Source organism: Penicillium malachiteum, assembly GCF_028827825.1.
Source record: "Penicillium malachiteum strain IBT 17515 chromosome Unknown utg000003l:1.0-4950554.0:1.0-4952489.0, whole genome shotgun sequence".
Lineage (NCBI taxonomy): Eukaryota > Fungi > Ascomycota > Eurotiomycetes > Eurotiales > Aspergillaceae > Penicillium > Penicillium malachiteum.
The window spans coordinates 124,727-144,945 of NW_026643096.1; the positions used below are offsets into that span (position 1 = coordinate 124,727).

Consider the following 20,219-nt stretch of genomic DNA (forward strand, 5'->3'; position numbering starts at 1 on the left):
CATAGAGAACCAGAATATGATATAAATACGATGATCTTCGCTCTATTTTACTCAGGTTTTGAAAGAAAGCAGAGTTCTGCAGATTATTCTCCAGGTGACAGCTCTCTCATTCCCTCACTGAGTGAGATTGATTGAAGCAACAATGATGCACTCACTCCACCATGTCTCCACTTTCCTGGCACTGGCCAGTTGTGTTTCTGGAGCACCATCAAGTGGCTCTCGACTTCGCAAGCGAGAGGCTTTGCCAAATTATGCCACCAAATATGCACCCCTGTCCTATCTTTACAGCGGGGAGGCATGGTGGCCGTCTGATATTACAGTCCACCTCGAGAATGTCGAGCCGGAAGTCGATTTCACCGCAACTGGAGCCAATGATTCGGTCACTCTCAATACACTCGATAGCCTCGCTTCCGACGTGTATCTTACTGCTTCGGATGGCCCAATCTTAGATCCACTTGATGGGACTCCAGCCTGGCTCTCTTCGGACTACGGCAAGCCAGATGACGACAACTACAGCGCTGCTCCTGGATTAATTATTGCTGCCGAGAAGAACAGCACCACAACCGATGTCTTCTACTTCTACTTCTACTCGTACAACTATGGTGGAGAGTGAGTCTCAATTATGCCCTTCTTACTAGATGTATAACAATGACGAAGGCATCTCTGACCTCGCTTGTTATTAGGGTGTTGGATATCAATTTCGATGACCACGTTGGTGACTGGGAGCATGTCATGGTCTGTCTTCAATTGTTCCTCTCTGACAAGCCCAAAATTCCATATCCAGTGCTGAAATCTGTCCTAGATTCGATTCGTTAACGAGGAGCCATACGCAATCTACTGCTCCGAACATAGTGCTGGTTCGGCCTACTACTGGGATGTGGTGGACTTCTCAGGAGATCGGCCTCTTACTTACATCGCATATGGTGGGCATGCAAACTACGTGACAGCAGGAACCCAGGATTACACCATCGCTCTTGGTATCATCTCCGATAAGACAGATGCCGGTTATCTCTGGGACATGACGCTCAACTACCGGGGTTATTGGTACGATGTGGACTCAGAAGAGTTTACTGTTGCCGGTGGAGTGGGAACCGGCGCAACCGAGGAGGATGACGAGACAGCGGACTGGCTGAGCTGGTTGGGCTACTGGGGTGATGAGGAATACCCAGACGGTCTTCTCGATGATCTTGAGACCGGACAGTACTGCATCTCATCTGAATGCCACTACTCTAGTGGGCCGACCGGACCTTACGATAAGAACCTGGGCCGAACAACTATGTGCGAGGATGATGATGATTGCACTATCTTTGATAGCATTGATGATTTGACTACGCAGTCATAGAAGGAGAGCTAAGCTAGGTATCTTCGGCGCAAACGTGGCCCAGGCTAATGCGGACTTCTCTTGATCTACGCTGCAAAGATGTTTCTTCATCGGCAGTCTTCGTATTATCGTCTTTGTTCAAGTTAATGTAACATTCCAAAGAGAGAAGATCCTTTGATTCGAAAGTTCAATGCTTCATATCATAATGTTTAGAATGTGCTATACTGTGAGATAATCAGATTGCTGGTACCGTTTCTTGACAAAGTCATCCTCCAGGGCTCCTACTAGGTAGTAGCAGTTCTATTGAAAAAGAAACTCGAGAAAGGTGAGTACATGTAAAAGTAGAATCTTAGTATCGGAAAACCCTCGTTCGCCTAGATCCCGGTAAAACCATCATCTTCCTGTAACCGCCTACTGGCTTTGAAATCAGCCTTTTGTCTATGGGTTTCGAATAGCTCTGGAGGTCTTATGTCTGCTCGATACAGTAGCTATACATTAAAACCGATGACGACAGGGCTTTTAGCCTGGGTTTCTGAATTGCCAGGCGCCACAGCAGCATTTACAACAAGTGTCTCTTGCACCCCCTTCCCAGTGAATTTTTTCCATAAGGACCTGTTCAAGACATTGAGTATACTATATGCGCTCCACTGCAGCCGCAATCTGTCTCTAGCTTCTTGAGTTCCATGATGCTCGATCAAACTTGTCCCAAATGCACCATGAATGTGCCCACAGACACCAAATTTAGGCCGCACCCTTCTTATTTCACGTAGCAAGTATCCGTCACCCTTTACCTTGATCTTCCCATCGTGTCCAACCTCCCCATCGCAGTCTCCATATAAGGCTGGAGGACAATGGACAACCACAATTTGTGTATCATCCGGAATATGCTCAGTCCAAACATCACGAATTGCCGGGTATTGAAAGGCCCATGATCCAAATTCAGGTGTAAGCGGAGAACCGAATATCTTCACCTGTCGCACTTGCTGTGCCCCGAGACCAGGGACAAGCAGTTGGAGTGTGACTGCCTCATTTTTGAGATAATGGATGTGGCCCCAGTCCAAGCTTCCGCGCTGCTCAGAAGAGTCAGACCTGTCTCCAAAGTTCCCGTTTTGCTGGTGCGAAAACAGCTTTCCGTCGAGTGTCTCATCCAGAATTATATCATGGTTTCCCGCGATAACAATCTTATGAGTGTGGGGCTGTGATGATAATCACTGTATTTGCGCTTGAAGTTCTTCCAATGTCCCGTGTGCGGTCAGATCGCCGGCGTGGATCAGGATATCGCCTGGCGGAAGGGGCGGTGTCAGATTATGTGTATCCGAGATGCATATTATGCGGATTGGAGAGCCATCTCCAAGAAGTGCGATCTCGGCCCGCACTGTGGATGGTTTTTGTGGAACACGCTTGTGGGACCCGCCCAAGAAGGCATTGAGAATGGGTTGAAATATGCGATCTAGCCGAGTAGGTGGTTGTGACTGGTTATATGGGAAAGGAAGAAGGTGGCTATTCATCGAAGCTTCGTCGCTGTTTGCTTTGACTCAACTGCAATAAGAAAGGATCTGGGAGATTTTTATCCAGGAGGGAGGGATAAGAGATGATCGCCGCCAGCCATCATGGCTAGGCGCTAAATAATTTGATAAAAGGTGATGATATTGACGTGGTTCAGGCACAAATACCTAGATGCAAATGTAGCAAACAAGACCCCTGCATGTCGAATTCAGGGGAAATTCTCTCCATTATACCAAACATTTGAATAATGTGTGCACCACCCATGCCACTTCTGAGCTCTGCCTTGCTTTGGTACTTCTCTCTCTGATTTTTGAGTATGAGAATTTCGACCTGGGTGAAGAAACATATATAGTATATTGCGAAACTGGTGTTTTACGATGGCGAATGCTTGAATCTTAATGCTCATGTAGCATCATTTTTCCTCTCCTTCAGCCTCTCCCATGCAGGTAAAGCCCATTTCACCATATACTCGGATCTTAGAAGTTGATCCGCTGTGGGTCTTTCAACGGGCTCAAACGCCATCATAGCTCTAAGAAAGTCCTCCAATGCGTCGAGTTCCCCGCCTGCAACATCCCATTCGCATGTCTGGTCTGTCTCACCGCGGCCCATCTCCCAGAGCCGTTGATGCAGAGGCCGAAAAGCAGGAGTGCTGAAACGGCTGAAGTCGTCGACCCAAGACCCATCCTCCTTGAAGAATTCAGAGCGCCGTACCCAGGAATCCCACCATCTTTCAGGCGGTCGACCCAAGGCATTGATCATATCCCCGATAATATCATCGGGGTCGCAGGAGAATGTTTCGAATAGTGGACGCTTGCCCAATATTTCGTACAAGCTGACACCCAAGGTCCATATATCAGCCGCGGTGGGTCTTGTGATGGGTTCGTTGAAGAGTACTTCTGGTGGTGAGTAAAGGGCTGGGGTATAAAAAGTTGGCGAGGGCGTCTGTGCCCCAATGAAGGAAGTTCCATAGTCCGAGATAATGATCTCTGGGTCATCCATCTCGTTCGAAGGCATGCTCAGAGACAATGGGTAGATAGCATATGGCGGAGCATGGGGTCCATTAGGCTTTCCGTCAAGTCGTCGAATAGGAACCTCGGAGGGTTTACCAAAACGCGTGTATAGCTCGGCTATGCTCAGGGTGTTAAAGTTTGGTACACGTAAGAGAAAGTTAAGTAAATGGAGATCTGCATCTGATTAGCACGCAACATCTCTGGGTCGTGGTATGTAGCTTAATAATCCCCACCTCCATGGCATACGCCGTTCGCATGTAGATAAGACAACCCCAAGAGAAGCTGGGTGGTGATAGATCTAGCAGAATCTCGTGGAAACATGAGGTCTGTACTATTCTCTTTGGAATTGGCAATATTGACACCAGCAGGCTCTCCGACCAAGCACCGATGGTGTCCATTTGGGCCATGAAAAGAAAATTGGTCAAGTAGCGTTGGAATAAATTGCTTTCCGGCATGTTCAAGATCGTTTCTCATTAGCAAACCAAGAATTTCGCCCTCGGAGGTACTTGGCGAGGCTCTCGCAGTCAGTATCTTCAGGGATACGTAGCGTTGGGACAGCCGATCCCGGGCGAGCCATATTGTCGAATACCCGCCATACCCAAGCTTGTGGACCACGGCGTAGCGGCCACCACAAAAGGTGTCTCCGATCAGTGTTGGGTGGTATCCCTCCGGCACATATTCTTCAAAATCCTCCACATCTGGCTCAGGATGGTATAATTCATCCTTTAGTATATCTGACGAGCCAGCTATGCCATGAAGAAAATGAAATTGGTGCGCTGACAAGGTGACTCTGCAGCGACAGCCCTTGTTTGATGTGATTTGAAATGCTTCAAATTGTTGAAATAAATCCTGATTTGGTCGACGGGGCAGGGGCCTTAGCCGGAGTTTGGGAGTGCAACTCCTTGCAAGGTTCATCATGATGATATTTATCTAGTCCACCGCGACGTCAACTGGTCTGGGCCTTTCCAACTTGAACTTAGGTCACGGTTGCCAGTGCTATTGAGGGATTATGGCCTCACATGCTGAGAACGGTGAAATGAGACGTGAAGTAGGAGTCAATATATGTAGTATCGAGAAGATCAGGTGACACCACTCTGTCTACTAGACAGAACTACTAGGTAGTAGTACTATTTGTCAATTAATAGTTCTTTCAAGTTTCGGTCCCTTTCAAGTTCGTGATTCGTGTCAAACTTGAAATACTCCAATATTCCTGAAGTTTGAATTCTTAATTCTTACTAGTACAACTCCGCTCTCACTTCAAATGTTCTACTTTGGAATACGGTACGCCAACCTTGGAATCACATTTCCAAGAATGCGAATCTTGGTGAAGTCCACCTGAGTAGTGCTGAGAACCGAAAGCTGAAAAGAGTTGTGCTTGCTTGGTTTTGGCACCCTTCCAACCTCCACTGGCATCCATGGGTGATGGCGAATAATGTGCTGCCCAAGTGAGAGGTTGGACATTGAATACATACATGAGAGAGATCTGGGTTTCTACTAGGATCATGGCGACTCGGATGAGACCACTGTACTAATAATCATACAAGATGGACAGTCTACTGAGATCATACATATACTAGTAGGTAGTAAACCGTCCGGTCAATAAGACTGCCCACATTGCACACAAATGTGATGAAGAATTGTACTAGTAATATTAAATTACATGGGTCGATACTAAAAGCGCTATGCATACAGAAAATCAAGAGAGGAAAAGTGAAAATAAGGTAGACCTTAGATTAAGGGTCAAGATCTCGATGCCTTGCCTCCTTTGACTTCCTTCTCCAGTTCATTCAGCGCTGCGGCATACTTGACCTGGAGGGGCTTGAATGTATCCGATTTCACCTGGACTCGGTTGATACCCGCCACACGGGTAATACGACCTTCAACATTCGAGGAGATTTCGTTGGCGAACCAGCGACCTTCACGATGAGCCACTAAGGTCCACGCTGAGCCCTCCCTGCCAGCACGAGCAGTTCGTCCCACACGGTGCACATACGTGGTGACGCTAGTAGGTACGTCGTAGTTCACAACATGCTTCAGAGTGGGAAGATCCAATCCACGAGAAGCTCGATCGGTAGCAATGATTACCGAAATGCGGCCATTTCTGAAGGCCGTCAGAGTCTTTCGAGAGGAGGAAGACTTGCTAGACTTGATAATTGTTCCCATGCGACTGGCGAGTGGGGGGTGAATGAGGGAAATGAGACGGGAAAGTCGAGATGCAGATTCGGAGGACTTGGTAAAGATCAACACTGTATTGTGGGAAGGCGCAGCGGGGGCAACACGGTCGATGGATTCAGAATCGGAGCTGTCGGAATCAGAGCTGTCAGAGTCCGAAGAGCTGTCGCTTGAAGAATCGGAATCAGAATCGGAGTCTGAGTCTGAGTCTGAGTCTGAACCAGAAGATGAAGTGTCATCATCGGAAGAATCATCAGAGCTTGTTCCATCATCACTGGTTTCATCCGAGCTGGAACTTTCATCGGAAGATGAGGATGCGCCACGAGTAAGTTTGCGTTTTTCGCCATCCACACCGACATTGATATGTGAAAGAAGTAGGCGCAACAGATACAATGGCTTTTGGGATTCTTCTCCAACAGCAATCATATGCTCATTCAGTCTTGGTGGTAAGGTGAAATGGGCATCTGTCTGAATGGCAGCGGGGTCTTCAGAGTCCACGGAATTTTCAGCACCAATAATAACCATCTTCGGATTGGCCAAGCGTAATGAGTTGAGCTTCGAAATGTCACGGGTCATAGTTGCACTCAAAATGACCTTTCGAGGAGGTTTGGTCTCGATTGGCAAGCCAAGGTCAGACAAGAGCTTGCCACCAGGGCCGAATGTCTCTGGGGACTTTCGCGCATCCAGCGATCCCATGACAACATCCACCCATTCCTGGAAACTTTCGTTCAACAAGCGATCGGCTTCATCAATCACCAACCACTCTAGACTTTTGAGTGTAAAGCCCTTGGTGTAACGAATGTGGTCTACCAAGCGACCCGGAGTGCAGATGAGAATATCAACATTAGGCTCCGGTCGCTGAATATACCCTGGGAGAAAGCCTGTGGAGTCAACAGCCTCAGTCACACAGTCCTCGAGACTGAAGTCCATCCAGTCATTTCCTTGTAGACCCGTCTTCTGACGCTGCGCTACAGTTGCAGGGTTATAGACTTGGTCCACCCTCATGAGAAGCTTCTGTTCGTCCTTGATCGCAACATTTCCCACTGCACTTCCGATGTGAAGGCGCGATCCGGCTGCGCAAAGTTCGCAAGCTTCACGAGCCTGTCTAACCAGTTCTCTCGTGGGAACCACAATCAAGCCTCGCAGTCGTGATGCGGGTCTGGGTGTCAGAGATGTGACAAGTGGGAGGACATAGGAGAGTGTTTTTCCAGATCCAGTAGCAGCCGAAACACACAGATCACCCGGGTGGTTCTTGTTGCCCTCTAGGAGAAGAGGGATAACTGTAGACTGGACGGCAAATGCCTCTTCGTAGTTGTGTTGCTCGAGTATGCGGAGTAGATCGGATTTGATGCCGAGGTCAGAAAACTTCGACCGTTCTTTGACTGAGGTACGTATGGGATTCGCAAGCCAGGCAGGTAAGGAAGAATAGGTCGGGGCCACCTCTAGCTCAGGCGGGTTTTCGGGTTGAGGCAAGGGTTCCAGGCCTTGTGCGATCACAGGTTCGATCACATTCTCGGAGGGTTCAGTCTCGTCCTCGTCCTTCGAGATCTTCTTCTTGTTGCTAGCTGCGACTTTGGTCCGTTCAAATTTGGATAAAATGCCTGCGTGTTTATTTTTCGAAGCCTTGCCCGAGTCTTCATTATCAGATGAGGTCTCCATAGCATCAGACTCGGCCATCACAGCTGGAGAGTGCTCAGGTAAGGCATCATGCTTCTTAGAGCTCTCTCGCTTGCCATCCTTTGATTTCTTTCCTTCCTTAGCGCCCAGGTCGTGCGAGTCTGCAGAAGTCTTTTTGCTGCGCTCGGTCGAGACAGAACCTTCTTCCTTGGTCGACTTCGGAGAATCGTCACTTTGCGATGCATCCTTGACTCTTTTGCGCTTTTTGACCGCGCTACCGTTTTCCGCGGGTTGTTCAGCCGAGAGACTCTCACGCTTTTTATGCTTCTTGGTTGGAGTTGAGCTGTTCGTTGGGGCGACATCGAGATCACGCTTTCGTTTATGTAGTTTCTGGTGTTTTGCCGAACCAGGAGATGTCGACATCTTGGATGCTGACTCGAATGATTTGGATCCGGTCATTCTTTCGGCGTACTTGCATTCCTCAGAAGCTTGCGGGAAAAGAAGCAAATTCACTTTTCGGTGATGTTTTTTGTGCCGGCAGAAATTATGATCTAACTTACCGCTTCTAACCCCACCGCCCGTTGTTGATGTGGAGAGTGTACGGAGTAGCTCCATCGCATTGAAGGTACAAGTCCATCGGGGAATGGATTGGACTGGTGCGCATTCCCTTTGTTTGACCTATTCGCCATGGATAGGACGTTGACCTCAATTCTTTCATTTTCTCGGATTTCTTTGCCCGAGAACAACAGCCATCATGACCTATAACATTGCGTGAGTCCTCGACATATATGCATCTCTTGATACTCATGACCAGATGCTAATATATTGTTCCCTGACAGTATGGTCAGTGACTTCTTTTTCCCCCAGTCAGGTATGCTATTCTCAAGACTGCACATCCTCGGGATTACAACTTTGACTAACTGGACCTAGGGGGAATTGAGAGTCACATTTATCAGTTGTCCTCTGTAAGCCACTCTCAAACCGCCCTTCGATATGTTTTGTTTGCAACAGGAATCTAATCTTCTCTGTTTTCCCCTTAGAAACTGATTGACCGTGGACACAAAGTTATCATCATCACACATGCATACAAGGGTCGAACCGGCGTCCGCTACCTTACGAATGGACTCAAGATCTACCACGTTCCCTTCTTCGTCATCTACCGCGAGACCACATTTCCGACAGTCTTCTCCTTCTTTCCTATATTCCGCAATATTGTCATTCGCGAACAAATCGAGATCGTTCATGGCCACGCCAGTCTTAGTAGCTTCTGCGGAGAGGCCATACTCCACGCGCGTACAATGGGCCTGCGAACTGTCTTTACCGATCACTCTCTCTTCGGGTTCGCGGATGCGGCCTCTATCCTCACTAATAAGCTTTTGAAGTTCACATTGAGTGACGTTGATCATGCGATCTGCGTAAGCCATACTTGGTATGTCATTGAGAATGGTCTTGATATGACCCGAGGCTAATACGTCACAGCAAAGAGAATACTGTTCTTCGTGCCTCATTAGATCCCTTGATGGTCTCAGTTATTCCCAATGCCGTGGTTGCGGAGAATTTCTGTCCTCTCTCATATGCTCCCCGAGCCCCGGATCACGTCCCAATTTCACCAGCTGATCCACGACCCTCGCCCACACCAATTGGACCTGATGACACGATCACCATTGTCGTCATCTCCCGATTATTCTACAATAAGGGCACTGATCTACTAATTGCCGCAATTCCCCGAATTCTCGCTCTCAATCCCAATACCCGTTTCATCATTGCCGGCTCGGGCCCCAAAGCTATCGACCTGGAACAAATGCTGGAGCGAAATGTACTACAGGACAAGGTGGAGATGCTTGGCTCAGTTCGACATGAAGAAGTGCGGGATGTGATGGTCCGAGGTCACATTTATCTGCATCCCAGTTTGACAGAAGCCTTTGGCACTGTCATTGTTGAAGCAGCCAGTTGTGGCTTGTATGTGGTCTGCACTCGGGTTGGTGGTATTCCCGAAGTGCTTCCACAACATATGACCACCTTTGCGAAGCCAGAAGAAGACGACTTGGTTGTGGCCACTAGCAAGGCGATTGCAGCACTCCGTTCGAATAAAGTACGGACGGATCGATTCCATGACCAAGTCAAAATGATGTATTCGTGGCGAGACGTCGCTGAACGTACCGAGAGAGTATATCAAGGAATCACTGGTGATATTCCTCCGGAAGAATTCTATGGCTACTATCCAGGTCAAGGTTGGGAGGCCAGTGGAGATCGAGTGCGAAGTTTCGCTCTCATTGACCGACTCAAACGATATTACGGCTGTGGAGTTTGGGCCGGCAAACTGTTTTGTCTCTGCGTTGTGATTGATTTCCTTATTTATGTCTTTCTTGAGATGTGGTTTCCTCGAGCTAATATTGACATCGCCAGAAGTTGGCCAAAGAAACAGCTGGAGGAAAAGCCTCGGCCATCGACGAATGCTCGATATCGCTAAGCCCTGCAACAATACCCCTTTAACAATACCCATGGTTCCTTCATCAATCAATCCACCTGGTCATGCTCTTTCTACCCACCTTGTACATATCCGCCACATTTATCTTTGAACATAATGCTAATTCCAAACTCTCCATTTATTGAGAGTATATGAGAAGTTATTGGCAATCTTCCACACATCAACTTATTACAAAATATATTAGCATCATTCAATGACCAAACTGATCACTGGTAGTCACGGCATTGAAATACGAACACATATCGACAGCAGGGGTAACATAGAATCTTGATCCATGTCTCATTTCATTCTAACTTAAAGTTTTGAGTTGAATTTCATACAACCTCCATTTATTGGTTCCGCTTGGTGGAGGACTCATACTTCCACTCTGCATCCAACGTTTCCGCACCTTCGGGCTCCATATTCTCCGCTGCACGATCGGCCTTGTTGCCACGAGTCCCATTCTGTGCCTCCTCTCTCTCAATACCGCGTTGGTTGGGGAATTGTCGCTCCACGCCCCGGTCCTGCATAGAAGTGCCAATACCTTCCAGTCCGGCAGACTGTTTCTGTCGTCCATGTTCGCCATCATGAGCCAGCTCAGTCCCAGTTTGCCCCTGTAGAGGCTTTCCAAATCCGGTGTGGACATCTTGCGATGTGGCCCCCATCAATGTATCGGCGGCAGAGGTTTCCTGTCCATATTGAACATCGGGATTGTTTGCTTGGCTGCCCACATCGTTGACATTAGGCGAGTAGGAGTTACTTGCGGGGCAGTCCCAGGAGGGAAAGTCTGCAAGTGATATTCAGGACGTTGGTCAGCCTCGTTGACCTTGACGCCAGGCTTATGCTGAATGATATTCCAGGTTAGCAACTGTCTAGCAAGTACACGTGGGAGAAATGCAGACATACGCCCTTGTCAGTGATAGGCCCTTCCCTGGGAACAGAAGGCTTGAAGCTGCCTTGGTTCGCGTTGGCAACGGAGTCAACGTTGCTCAGTGTGCCCATTTTGGCAGATGTTTGTTGAATTCAGAATGTTGAAGGCTGACTGTTGATCTTAGTCTGATATCGTACTAGAAAGACAGACTTTACGTGCGCTGTTCACCCCGTTTTTTCGTCGCTTTATAAATATTTTTTTATCATTCTCTCAATCAAAATGACGTCAAATACAAACGGGTTGACTTAATATATACTACCTGGGCAGTATAACAAGAAAACACCCGTGGACCGGTGGCAATTTATCACATGCTAATATACTCTATGCATGTTTGAAGCTACAATTATGAAGTCAGATCGCAGACATTCTCACCAGTATGCCACATGCCTTGACATCAGAGTAGCAGGGATGAGCAAAATCATTGAAGTAGTTGTGACATCAGGCCATATGGACACTAAGCAGCTTGGAAGCATGAATTCTTCAAGTATTGGGTTAAAACTGCAGGTTTATTGGAGATTCAGGCACTGATGCCTAGGTGAGATCAACTGGTTGACATCAAGATATTCCATACTAGTTCTATGATTCTGATTGGTGGATGCAGCACCGGCCTATTACATTGTAATTTTGAGCCACTCCTTAGATGTGAAGACACACATGCATAGTAGATACTAGCACTTGAGTAATAGTATGAGGACTATTAGTTTGAGAATATGCAGTATGGTTACTCTAATTATCGGATATTAGAAGAAACTTAACATTTGAAGTTAGTTTAGGCTCATTCAAATATGTACACATGTGCATCATAACAGTGGTCTAATCAGTTCCAATGGCTATAAACGATTCCTCCTGCTTGCATTTGAATTGATGTCAAGGGTATTATCATCCACAAAAAAAGGGAAAGAGAAAAGATATCGAAAGAAAAAAACGCCAGGATGCAAATCAATGTATGCTCGCCAACTCCATACCCATACCACCAGGGGCAATTATCGCATCACTGGTGGACGACCCTCTTTATTCCACCTAACGCGGCTCTGTACCCATTCCACAGCCGCCTGTACTCCAGATCCAAGTAACGCGCTGACCGGCAGCACGCGACTGTCTCGAACCCCAGTCCCTGTTTCACCTTCGAAGATTTTTCGCACGAATCCTTCCTTGATGCGAATAACTTCAACACAATCCTCCCGATCTTGCTTGTTCGCCAGGACCAAAATGGGGACCCCAGCCACGTCGGCACTCTGGAGCACAGATTCAAGGACTTGTCGACACTCGTCTAAACGACCAAACTCACTTCCTCCCGCATTGGTGCCAACACTTTGTTCCGAGAAGAGCTCTGCCGCATTGGGACTGTTGCGCGTCGGTCCTGATGCGGAGCTGGAGTGTCGTCCTGATGCGGATCGGAGACGTGTGATATCGGGGTCTTGGCCAACGTCGGCGCTATCAACAACAAAGATAATCGCGTGGCAGCTGGTGTAGTAGCTTTGCCATAGACCACGCATGGAGATCTGACCTCCCACATCCCAAATCTTCAGGTTCATATCCGATAATGAGATTGTCGAGACATTCTGCCCGACCGTCGGGACGGTCTTACCGGGGTTGGGGGCGGGCGCGCCATCTGCTCGAGGCTGGTATAGGGCTTTGATCTGAGTCAAGAGGGTAGTTTTTCCGGCATTATCTAACCCAAGTAGCAGGACGGAGTACTCTATTCGATAAAGCTGTCAGACTTTTATCGTAGGCGAAATGAAAGGGTCTCGGGGAAGTCAAGGCGTCTCGGGATAGATCTTAAGATCTCGAGAGCTTACCTTCTTTGCTAGTCGCGTAGAGATATAGCGACTTGGCCAAGTGATACATGATTGAAGATCTCGTCTGCGATCAGCGCTGAAATTCGGTCAACTCAGCATTTGGGAAACCTAGGATAAAAGGATAGAGCGGCGTCAACTGGTAGCTTGTCTCTCTCTCCATACCTAGTTTTCTCTCTATAACCTTGGAAGCGTTCAAGTGAGGTATTAGTCAGCATGGATACTCACCCCGGGCGTGCACCTGGGCACATGGATGTTTGTACAGGCCTAGCACTGTCTACCCAGGTGCAGGTGTAAAATATGCGATGATCACCCTTATCTACAAATTTAATGCATCACCTCTCAGCTGCCCCTCAACTGCCTGACAGCTCATAGTCTTGACTCTTGAAGGCTCCAGCTCGGGACGCTCAGACCTCTTCGTATCCTGGGAGCCCCCAGGTGTCTGATCCCGGTACATACCTAGCAGACCGCTAAGCTGCCCGTGGCTTTGATGTTTTTAAACAAAGCAGCCTTGCCGGGCTTAAGGGAATCAAACCCATTCCACGGCGAACTTGAAAATATATGCGCTGTCTCTTACTGCGGTAGGTAGCATATGTATGGTTCCATCGGCCCAGTCATAACCTGGAAGTGATTGTTTCTATATCCAGTCTTCTCATCGAAGCGCTATATACTATATCTTGCTGCTTTCCAAGCACCTCAGCTTGCAAAAATTCAGTTTATTCTTTCAATTTTTTGAACACCATTCATGTCTCCCACCGAGAGCCCCATGTGCAATACCCCACCTTTGGGCGGTACAGTCCATCAGCTTGTTATAAAAGCGGTTTTTGAAGCCCTTGAGCCCCGTGAGAAGTTATATGCGCATTATCTAGCACGGGCAGCATGGTGTGGTAGTAGAATTATCATGCGGCAAGTGTCGCCAGAAGGCCCGGGAATATTCGACTTCATCATGGATCTTTACCATTCTTGTGGCGGAGAATGGGATACCTTGATCGCACAATGCAATGTCACGCCTGATGAGCTAACCTATTTCTTGGAGTATGCCAGTGTATTTCTCAGCAACCTGGGCAACTTCTACGTAAGTTCTTGATGTTCAAATGTTCAAACCCTCAAGTTGGAATGTTCGCACATTGAGGTTGCAAGGTTATTTTTGGCAATAACGTACATATGTGTGTCGAATAGGGAGAAGGCGATCAAAGGTTTGTCCCCGGCTTGACGGTTGAAGCTCTACAAACAATTGCGAATATATCTGAAAGCACCAAGAATAGTTTAGCGACAGTCATTGACTCAATGTTGGCGGTGCCACCGTCCGGCCTTGGATATCCCAGCAAGAATGCACAATCGGGGTATTACCCTGGCTCTGAGTTGATTTCCAAAGAGGAGATCGCGATTGTCTCTGAGGCTATGGTAAAAAACTCCATTGGACTTGAGAATACTCGGATTCGGAAACTTGTTCAAGATGGAAGGTCCATCTTTCAGCTGTTGCAAGCTTCTGCTGAGACTGAAACTCGGACGAACAATCAACAAGAATTCGCAGAAGGCATATTCCTCATCAGAGGAGATCATTGTGAAGAATTGTCAAAAGTCTGCTCTGCTCTAATAAAGGCAAAATAGTATGCAAGCAACAGCACGCAAGAGGACGTTCTGGCGCACTACCTAGAATGCTTTCGCACTGGCAGCTTAAAAGCTTTCGAGGAGTCACAGAAATTATGGGTGACGGATGTAGCCGCAAGAGTTGAGAACATGATTAGGTTTATTGAGGCTTACCGTGATCCAGCTGGTATAAGATCAGAGTGGGAGGCTATGATAGGAATCGCTGATCCAGATGAGACATCAAGGTTGAAGCACTTCGTGGGAATCTCAACTTCTATCATCCGACAGCTCCCATGGGCAGTTGAGGGCATAACTGACGGCAAAGGTCCATTTGAGAAAAGCCTTCTTGAAGCTCCCGACTTCACCAGCGTTCATGGTTAGATACTTTGTTCTTGCAAAAATCATGCAGCCATGCTAATCCTCACAGCACTCGCCGTATGCGGAAGCGTCGTTTTTGAAGCCGCGAACCTCCCCAACGCAAGTTCCATACAAGCGTTTCCGATGAAATTAGACTGATAATTCACCTAGTACGAATATATCCGAGAAACCCGTGGCTTCAAGAACATTGTCCTCGCAAATCGTCTCAGCGTCAACAATAACCCCAACTTACCATGTCACTGGGTCGACCTGTCAGAGGTACAATCCTTTAGGAGCACCACGCATATCGTCAGATTCCTTACCACAGCCATCCGCGAGCTAATTGGACACGGTACTGGAAAACTTCTTAGTGAAACAAAACCGGGTGTCTACAACTTCAAGGAGAACCCGCCAATCAGCCCGTTGAACGGGAAAGGAGTGACTTCTTACTATTTATCGGGCCAAACTTGGAAAAGTGTCTTCGGTAATTTGGCTGGAACAGTAGAGGAATGTCGTGCCATTCTGATTTCAGAATATCTCATGGATAATAAAGAGTTGCTGGCGGTTTTTGGGTATACCGACAGCAGTGAAATCACAGCCGAAGACCGTAAGTTTAACCACGACAAACGAACAATTACCTAGTTATGGACCTACTTACTCTTTCACCAGCTCTTTACACCACTTACCTCAACATTGGAGTCGACGGCCTCCAAGCTCTGGAACATTACAACTTTGAAAATCAGACTTGGGGCCAGGTCCATCACCAGGCATGTTTCCTCACATTTCTTCCACGCTCTCACACCGTCAATACCGAGAGACCTAACTTGATCCAGGCCCATTTTCTATCCTCAAACACCTGCTACAAGAAGGTGGAGGCGTCATTCAAATTTTGTTCGACCTCACCACCTCTACCCTCACCATAAATATTGACCGCACCAAGATTCTCTCACATGGAAAGCCAGCCCTGGCTAGCTATCTCTGTCGCCTGCACATCTGGCGCTGCACCGCTGATTTTACGTCCTGTGCTGAATTCTCCGAGCCCATGTGTGCAGTTAATGGCGTGTACGAGCAGTGGCGTCAGATTGTGTGTTCGAAGCCCGAACCAAGGTGGAAGTTTGTGCAGCCAAATACTTTTGTAACCGATGGAGACGTGAATTTGAAGGTCTATGATGAAAGCAACGAGGGAATTATTCAGTCCTGGGCTGAGAGGAGGATCTAGGGATACTAATAGTCGACTGGTAAGCGAAACATAGTATGAATTGCGCACATAGTACTATCAATCGCTGAATATTCAAGTTGACATTCAAGTTCAAGTCGTTCAAAATGTTGACTCCAGGGGTCCGAGTCGGATTGACCTGGGTAAACATTTGAACATAGTACTAGTACGGAGTACAGAGCTTCTATTGAGTATTCCAAGGTTCAATCAATAATTTCGGCTCCCAAAGCGCACGCTTCTGATGAGTTTTCCTTTTGTTTTTTTTCTATTTTATAGCAAGCTTTTAGTTCAAGTGGAATTTAGATATACATGTACGAGCATAAGAACGAGGCTGCTTCAAGTTTGATTTACGTGGATCAGGAAGTTCAAGTTCGATATTCACCAAGGCATACGCATATCCCGCGCCTCATCCGGATTTGGATGTTAGGGCTTAGGGCTCATTATGTAAGTCAGGGATTAAGGTCTGAGCTGGAGGTCTCACCCTGGACGTAGTAGTAAGGGAAATCATCCTTTATTATAATTATGATAGACAACGTTTGAATAATATTGAATATATCTCATCTTGAGATGCATCTTATAATATATGAATTAATATCTTACATGTCAGTCTAGATCTGACGTGGGGTTGATGTGGTCCGGGATTTACTTCCTCTTGGTATATAGTGGACTAGTACTTCTGGAGTGGGGAATCTCTTTGGTTTGTCATCTATCTCCGCTTCTCAAATCCGTGGAATAAAAGATTCAAAGAGGGGAAATTTTATTATTCAGTGACCATGTTGAGGTGACTCTAGTTCTCCATACTCCAGAATGCCCAGGATCCATTCCAGGCTTCGTCAATGGAAACCGACACGGTCATCGTCGGTATGTGATACCCCGTGCACGCCTTCAAGTTATCCGTCCAGCCCTGAAGTGAACTTATTTCACCTGATCAACTTGAATTACACCTCAATCCCTTCGACACTTGAAGCGCAAGAGGCATAATTATCATACGATGTACTAACTCCAGTCTCTTCAGGCAATGGGCCGTCGGCCATGATTCTATCATACATTCTTCATGGTTGGATTCCTGTCTACTCTGCCAATCCCCCGCATCCAGACCCATTACTTGACGCCAAATTGAAAGCCACTGGCAATCTCCTGGGCGCGGACGTGGATACTCTCACATCTCATTTCGCTGCTTCCCGTCTGTCATATTCCACTCAGGCCTTACCGGTGAACGTCCTCTTGGATACTCTAATTCGACCCAGCCTTGATATCGATGATGACTCGAATAATATCTCCAATGTGGAGTGGCGCCACATGCCTGAAAAGGCCGTTTCTCACCTCGTCTTCGGAAAATCTGCCAATCCCGGAGGCCAGTGGACGGAGGATCCGTGCGGGGCAAGCTGGGATATCCAGACCTTGAGTTACGCGGCGATGTTATCTTTACCTGGGTACTCCTTCGCCGATCACCACAAGAAAACAACGGGTCAAGATCTCGCACCTTTCACACGGCCTACCAGGCGGGAGATTGCTGAATATTTTCGGGTCTATCCGACCGCGGCTGGGATCGATGAGGTCTTCCGCTGCGGAGAGGAGCTGGATAACATATCCCGGACCGCCGATGGGTTTTATATCGCGTCGCACGACCTTCATTGTAAGCGATTGGTGCTTGCAAGCGGGATATTCTCCGAGATACTTCCTCCTATCCCTGTTCTTCGACTTGTGCTCCAAACACAGCCCACCCCCGAAGTCCCACTTCTCGTTATCGGCTCAGGCTTCTCCGCCGCTGACGCGATCATATCCGCTTCCCCCAACCAAAAGATTCTCCATGTCTTTAAGTGGTCGCCAGATGATCGACCTTCGCCTCTTCGCGGTTGCCATCAACAGGCTTATCCCGAATATGCTGGTGTTTATCGCCTCATGAAGAAGGCTGCTTTAGCTAGTGCATCGAGCAAGCCCAAATCCCGCCGAGGCACATCTACCGCGTTTTTGGAAAGTCGCAATTGGGAAGAAGTCTACGAAGGAATCTACAACGTAGAGATCAAGGTTGTACAGTTAAGAGATGGTTCAGCGCAAGTCACCTTCTGCCGACCAGACGGGACGACTTTTTCAAGGACTGTCCGGGGCCTTGTTTATGCTGCTGGACGGCGTGGAAGTCTAGGTTATCTCGATGCGAAGCTTCGCTCGGAAGTTCTTGGGCACGATGATGAAGACAATGATGAAGTTTCCGCGCAAACTCTCCGCGCAAAAGCCATTGAAGACTTGGAGGTTGCCCCGGGTGTGCATATCATTGGCAGTCTGACCGGTGATTCACTGGTCCGATTTGCATATGGTGGCTGCGTCTTTGCCGCTGGAAATCTCATTGGAGGAAGAGAGGGTGAAAGGGAGACACGAAGTACATGTGGTAGTGCCGTGTCGACTCGACCGCAATCTTCCTCTTTGCCCGTGATGAATGGCATAGATGGTCATCATATCTACCCTAATGGCATCTCTGGAGCGGCCTTAGAAGAGACCTTGACTAAAGTCTCTAGTGTCCCACCCTCTGAGAGCTGGTGGACGACGATAGGGCGAATGTGGAAAGGTATTACACGATGAATATGTTGAAACATTTGAATGTTGATATAGTGTACACTTGTCTCTTTTGTATTGCATTCTAGACGCATTCCAGCCTGTGATTTTTCTCTCGTGTATCTCGGTATGACTTGACTTGAAGACTTTGAATAATCTTTCACAAATCCATTGAATATAAACATCTGAATATATGTCATGATTGTCCTATTGAGGTCTCTCGTAATAGCTCCGATATCGTCACAACACGATATCCTCTTTTCCTCAGTTCTGGCAACACGACTTGTAGCATAGGCAGGGTCCACTCTCTGCGATCATGGCAGACAATGATACTCCCGGGCCTGACCATACTGAGAATATGTTTCGCATTGAACCCGGAAAAGGGGACTTGAGGATCGTGGGGATACACATCTCCAAGTACAAGTCGATACCCCAGGCCTTTCACTAGGCGCCGCATTCTTGAACTGAAAAATCCAGAACCAGGACGAAAGAACCATGCCTCAGGTCCCTCATCTTTTCCTGCGGCACGATATGCGTTTTGGATCATGGTCTGGACGGCCAGAATTTGCTCTGCCAACTGGTCATCACTTAGTGCGCGTGATGGTTCATCATACATGGCATGGTTGGCTAGCTCATTACCACCATGGACTAGCTGAACAAGTGCATCTTCGTACCCTGGCACTTGAGAACCGATCACGAAAAAGGTAGCCGTCGCGTGATAAGCCTTCAGGAGATCGAGAATGGTCGAGTCATGTTCTCCGTCGCTATTCAGTTCCGTTTGATCAACTCTACCTCCAGCTGTGTATATAGAGGGAGCATCATCGATTGTCAACGCGACAACTTTCTGGGTAGTTGGGCGGTGGAACAGGACATCAGGCCAATGTCGCTGGAACAAGCGAATGAGGCAGACAGGAGGTTTGTAAATTAAATAGAGAGGGCCAAACAAAACAAAGACAGTCAGAATTGCACGCAGCATGATAAACCATTCAAATGTTAGAACCAACTGGGAGGCTCTGGGAATATATGCAAAGCCTTGTAAATATCAAACATTTGAAGTTATAACGTGAAGCGGATATCAAATATGCAGATCCACGCGCAGTAAATCTGTCAACTGGTTAATTCCTTGGCCACGCCAATAAACATTGAATGTTCCAAGGTTGTGCATTTGAATGACTCGAATTGCAATCATAGATTGATTTTTTCTCAGTCTCCATGTTCGAAAACGAAAATACGAATATTCCCCTCGCAAAATCAACTTTTACATCAATATGACTGGATAAAAGGGAAAGAATATTTCAGTCCGCGGACAGTAATTCAACACCTGAGTTCCTCTATAGTATGTACTACGAAATCTAATACTCCAGTACACCATGATGTTAGTATAAAACTAGGTAACTGTTGACAGTCCTTCCAGATGTCGTACTATTGGCTCACATAGCCACGGAGGGTTTCTACCGAATTGCACATAGGCGAAGGTCTTTGCGGCCGGTGCTCGTTCCTATTCGGCTGATGATCAGCAAGCCACTCCTGTCTCATGCTGATCGCGTATTCGGGGATCGAATACGCTAAAGCCTGACATCAAATCAGGTCTTTCTATGGAGTCTTCAAATTCCATTAATCTCCTAAGCCGCCCACTACCGCGGTCAAGCGGAGCCGTTATATACACTTGAGGTTCGGTTCTCATGT

The 20,219-nt window shown here is 47.5% G+C and overlaps 10 protein-coding genes across 10 annotated transcripts; 4 read left to right on the forward strand and 6 right to left on the reverse strand.

Moving 5' to 3' along the window:
- Positions 1-142: 142 nt before the first annotated feature.
- On the forward strand, positions 143-1,342 carry N7483_006372 (uncharacterized protein; the record flags this gene model as incomplete). Its single annotated transcript, XM_057089809.1, has 3 exons — positions 143-609; positions 684-735; positions 803-1,342. 3 exons carry the CDS (start codon positions 143-145, stop codon positions 1,340-1,342), a joined length of 1,059 nt encoding a protein of 352 aa, XP_056944550.1.
- A 467-nt stretch (positions 1,343-1,809) lies between these two features.
- N7483_006373 (uncharacterized protein) lies at positions 1,810-2,829 on the reverse strand (the record flags this gene model as incomplete). The annotated part of the gene is made up of 2 exons (XM_057089810.1): positions 1,810-2,517; positions 2,572-2,829. The coding sequence occupies 2 exons, from the start codon at positions 2,827-2,829 to the stop codon at positions 1,810-1,812; spliced, it is 966 nt and encodes a 321-aa protein (XP_056944551.1).
- Positions 2,830-3,229: 400 nt separating this feature from the next.
- N7483_006374 (kinase domain-containing protein) lies at positions 3,230-4,755 on the reverse strand (the record flags this gene model as incomplete). Its single annotated transcript, XM_057089811.1, has 2 exons — positions 3,230-4,011; positions 4,071-4,755. The coding sequence occupies 2 exons, from the start codon at positions 4,753-4,755 to the stop codon at positions 3,230-3,232; spliced, it is 1,467 nt and encodes a 488-aa protein (XP_056944552.1).
- An 822-nt stretch (positions 4,756-5,577) lies between these two features.
- On the reverse strand, positions 5,578-8,049 carry N7483_006375 (putative ATP-dependent RNA helicase DBP6; the record flags this gene model as incomplete). Its single annotated transcript, XM_057089812.1, has 1 exon — positions 5,578-8,049. One exon carries the CDS (start codon positions 8,047-8,049, stop codon positions 5,578-5,580), a length of 2,472 nt encoding a protein of 823 aa, XP_056944553.1.
- Positions 8,050-8,380: 331 nt separating this feature from the next.
- N7483_006376 (phosphatidylinositol N-acetylglucosaminyltransferase subunit A/GPI3) lies at positions 8,381-10,096 on the forward strand (the record flags this gene model as incomplete). Its single annotated transcript, XM_057089813.1, has 5 exons — positions 8,381-8,397; positions 8,466-8,497; positions 8,557-8,591; positions 8,667-9,055; positions 9,106-10,096. 5 exons carry the CDS (start codon positions 8,381-8,383, stop codon positions 10,094-10,096), a joined length of 1,464 nt encoding a protein of 487 aa, XP_056944554.1.
- A 347-nt stretch (positions 10,097-10,443) lies between these two features.
- On the reverse strand, positions 10,444-11,095 carry N7483_006377 (uncharacterized protein; the record flags this gene model as incomplete). The annotated part of the gene is made up of 3 exons (XM_057089814.1): positions 10,444-10,782; positions 10,854-10,937; positions 11,000-11,095. 3 exons carry the CDS (start codon positions 11,093-11,095, stop codon positions 10,444-10,446), a joined length of 519 nt encoding a protein of 172 aa, XP_056944555.1.
- A 912-nt stretch (positions 11,096-12,007) lies between these two features.
- Positions 12,008-12,872, reverse strand: N7483_006378 (ADP-ribosylation factor family protein; the record flags this gene model as incomplete). Its single annotated transcript, XM_057089815.1, has 2 exons — positions 12,008-12,723; positions 12,824-12,872. 2 exons carry the CDS (start codon positions 12,870-12,872, stop codon positions 12,008-12,010), a joined length of 765 nt encoding a protein of 254 aa, XP_056944556.1.
- A 693-nt stretch (positions 12,873-13,565) lies between these two features.
- On the forward strand, positions 13,566-15,986 carry N7483_006379 (dipeptidyl peptidase III; the record flags this gene model as incomplete). The annotated part of the gene is made up of 7 exons (XM_057089816.1): positions 13,566-13,895; positions 14,000-14,401; positions 14,432-14,786; positions 14,838-14,887; positions 14,939-15,374; positions 15,437-15,538; positions 15,601-15,986. 7 exons carry the CDS (start codon positions 13,566-13,568, stop codon positions 15,984-15,986), a joined length of 2,061 nt encoding a protein of 686 aa, XP_056944557.1.
- An 833-nt stretch (positions 15,987-16,819) lies between these two features.
- On the forward strand, positions 16,820-18,560 carry N7483_006380 (uncharacterized protein; the record flags this gene model as incomplete). The annotated part of the gene is made up of 2 exons (XM_057089817.1): positions 16,820-16,844; positions 16,999-18,560. 2 exons carry the CDS (start codon positions 16,820-16,822, stop codon positions 18,558-18,560), a joined length of 1,587 nt encoding a protein of 528 aa, XP_056944558.1.
- A 169-nt stretch (positions 18,561-18,729) lies between these two features.
- On the reverse strand, positions 18,730-19,509 carry N7483_006381 (chitin deacetylase CDA4; the record flags this gene model as incomplete). The annotated part of the gene is made up of 1 exon (XM_057089818.1): positions 18,730-19,509. One exon carries the CDS (start codon positions 19,507-19,509, stop codon positions 18,730-18,732), a length of 780 nt encoding a protein of 259 aa, XP_056944559.1.
- Between the last annotated feature and the right edge of the window lie 710 nt (positions 19,510-20,219).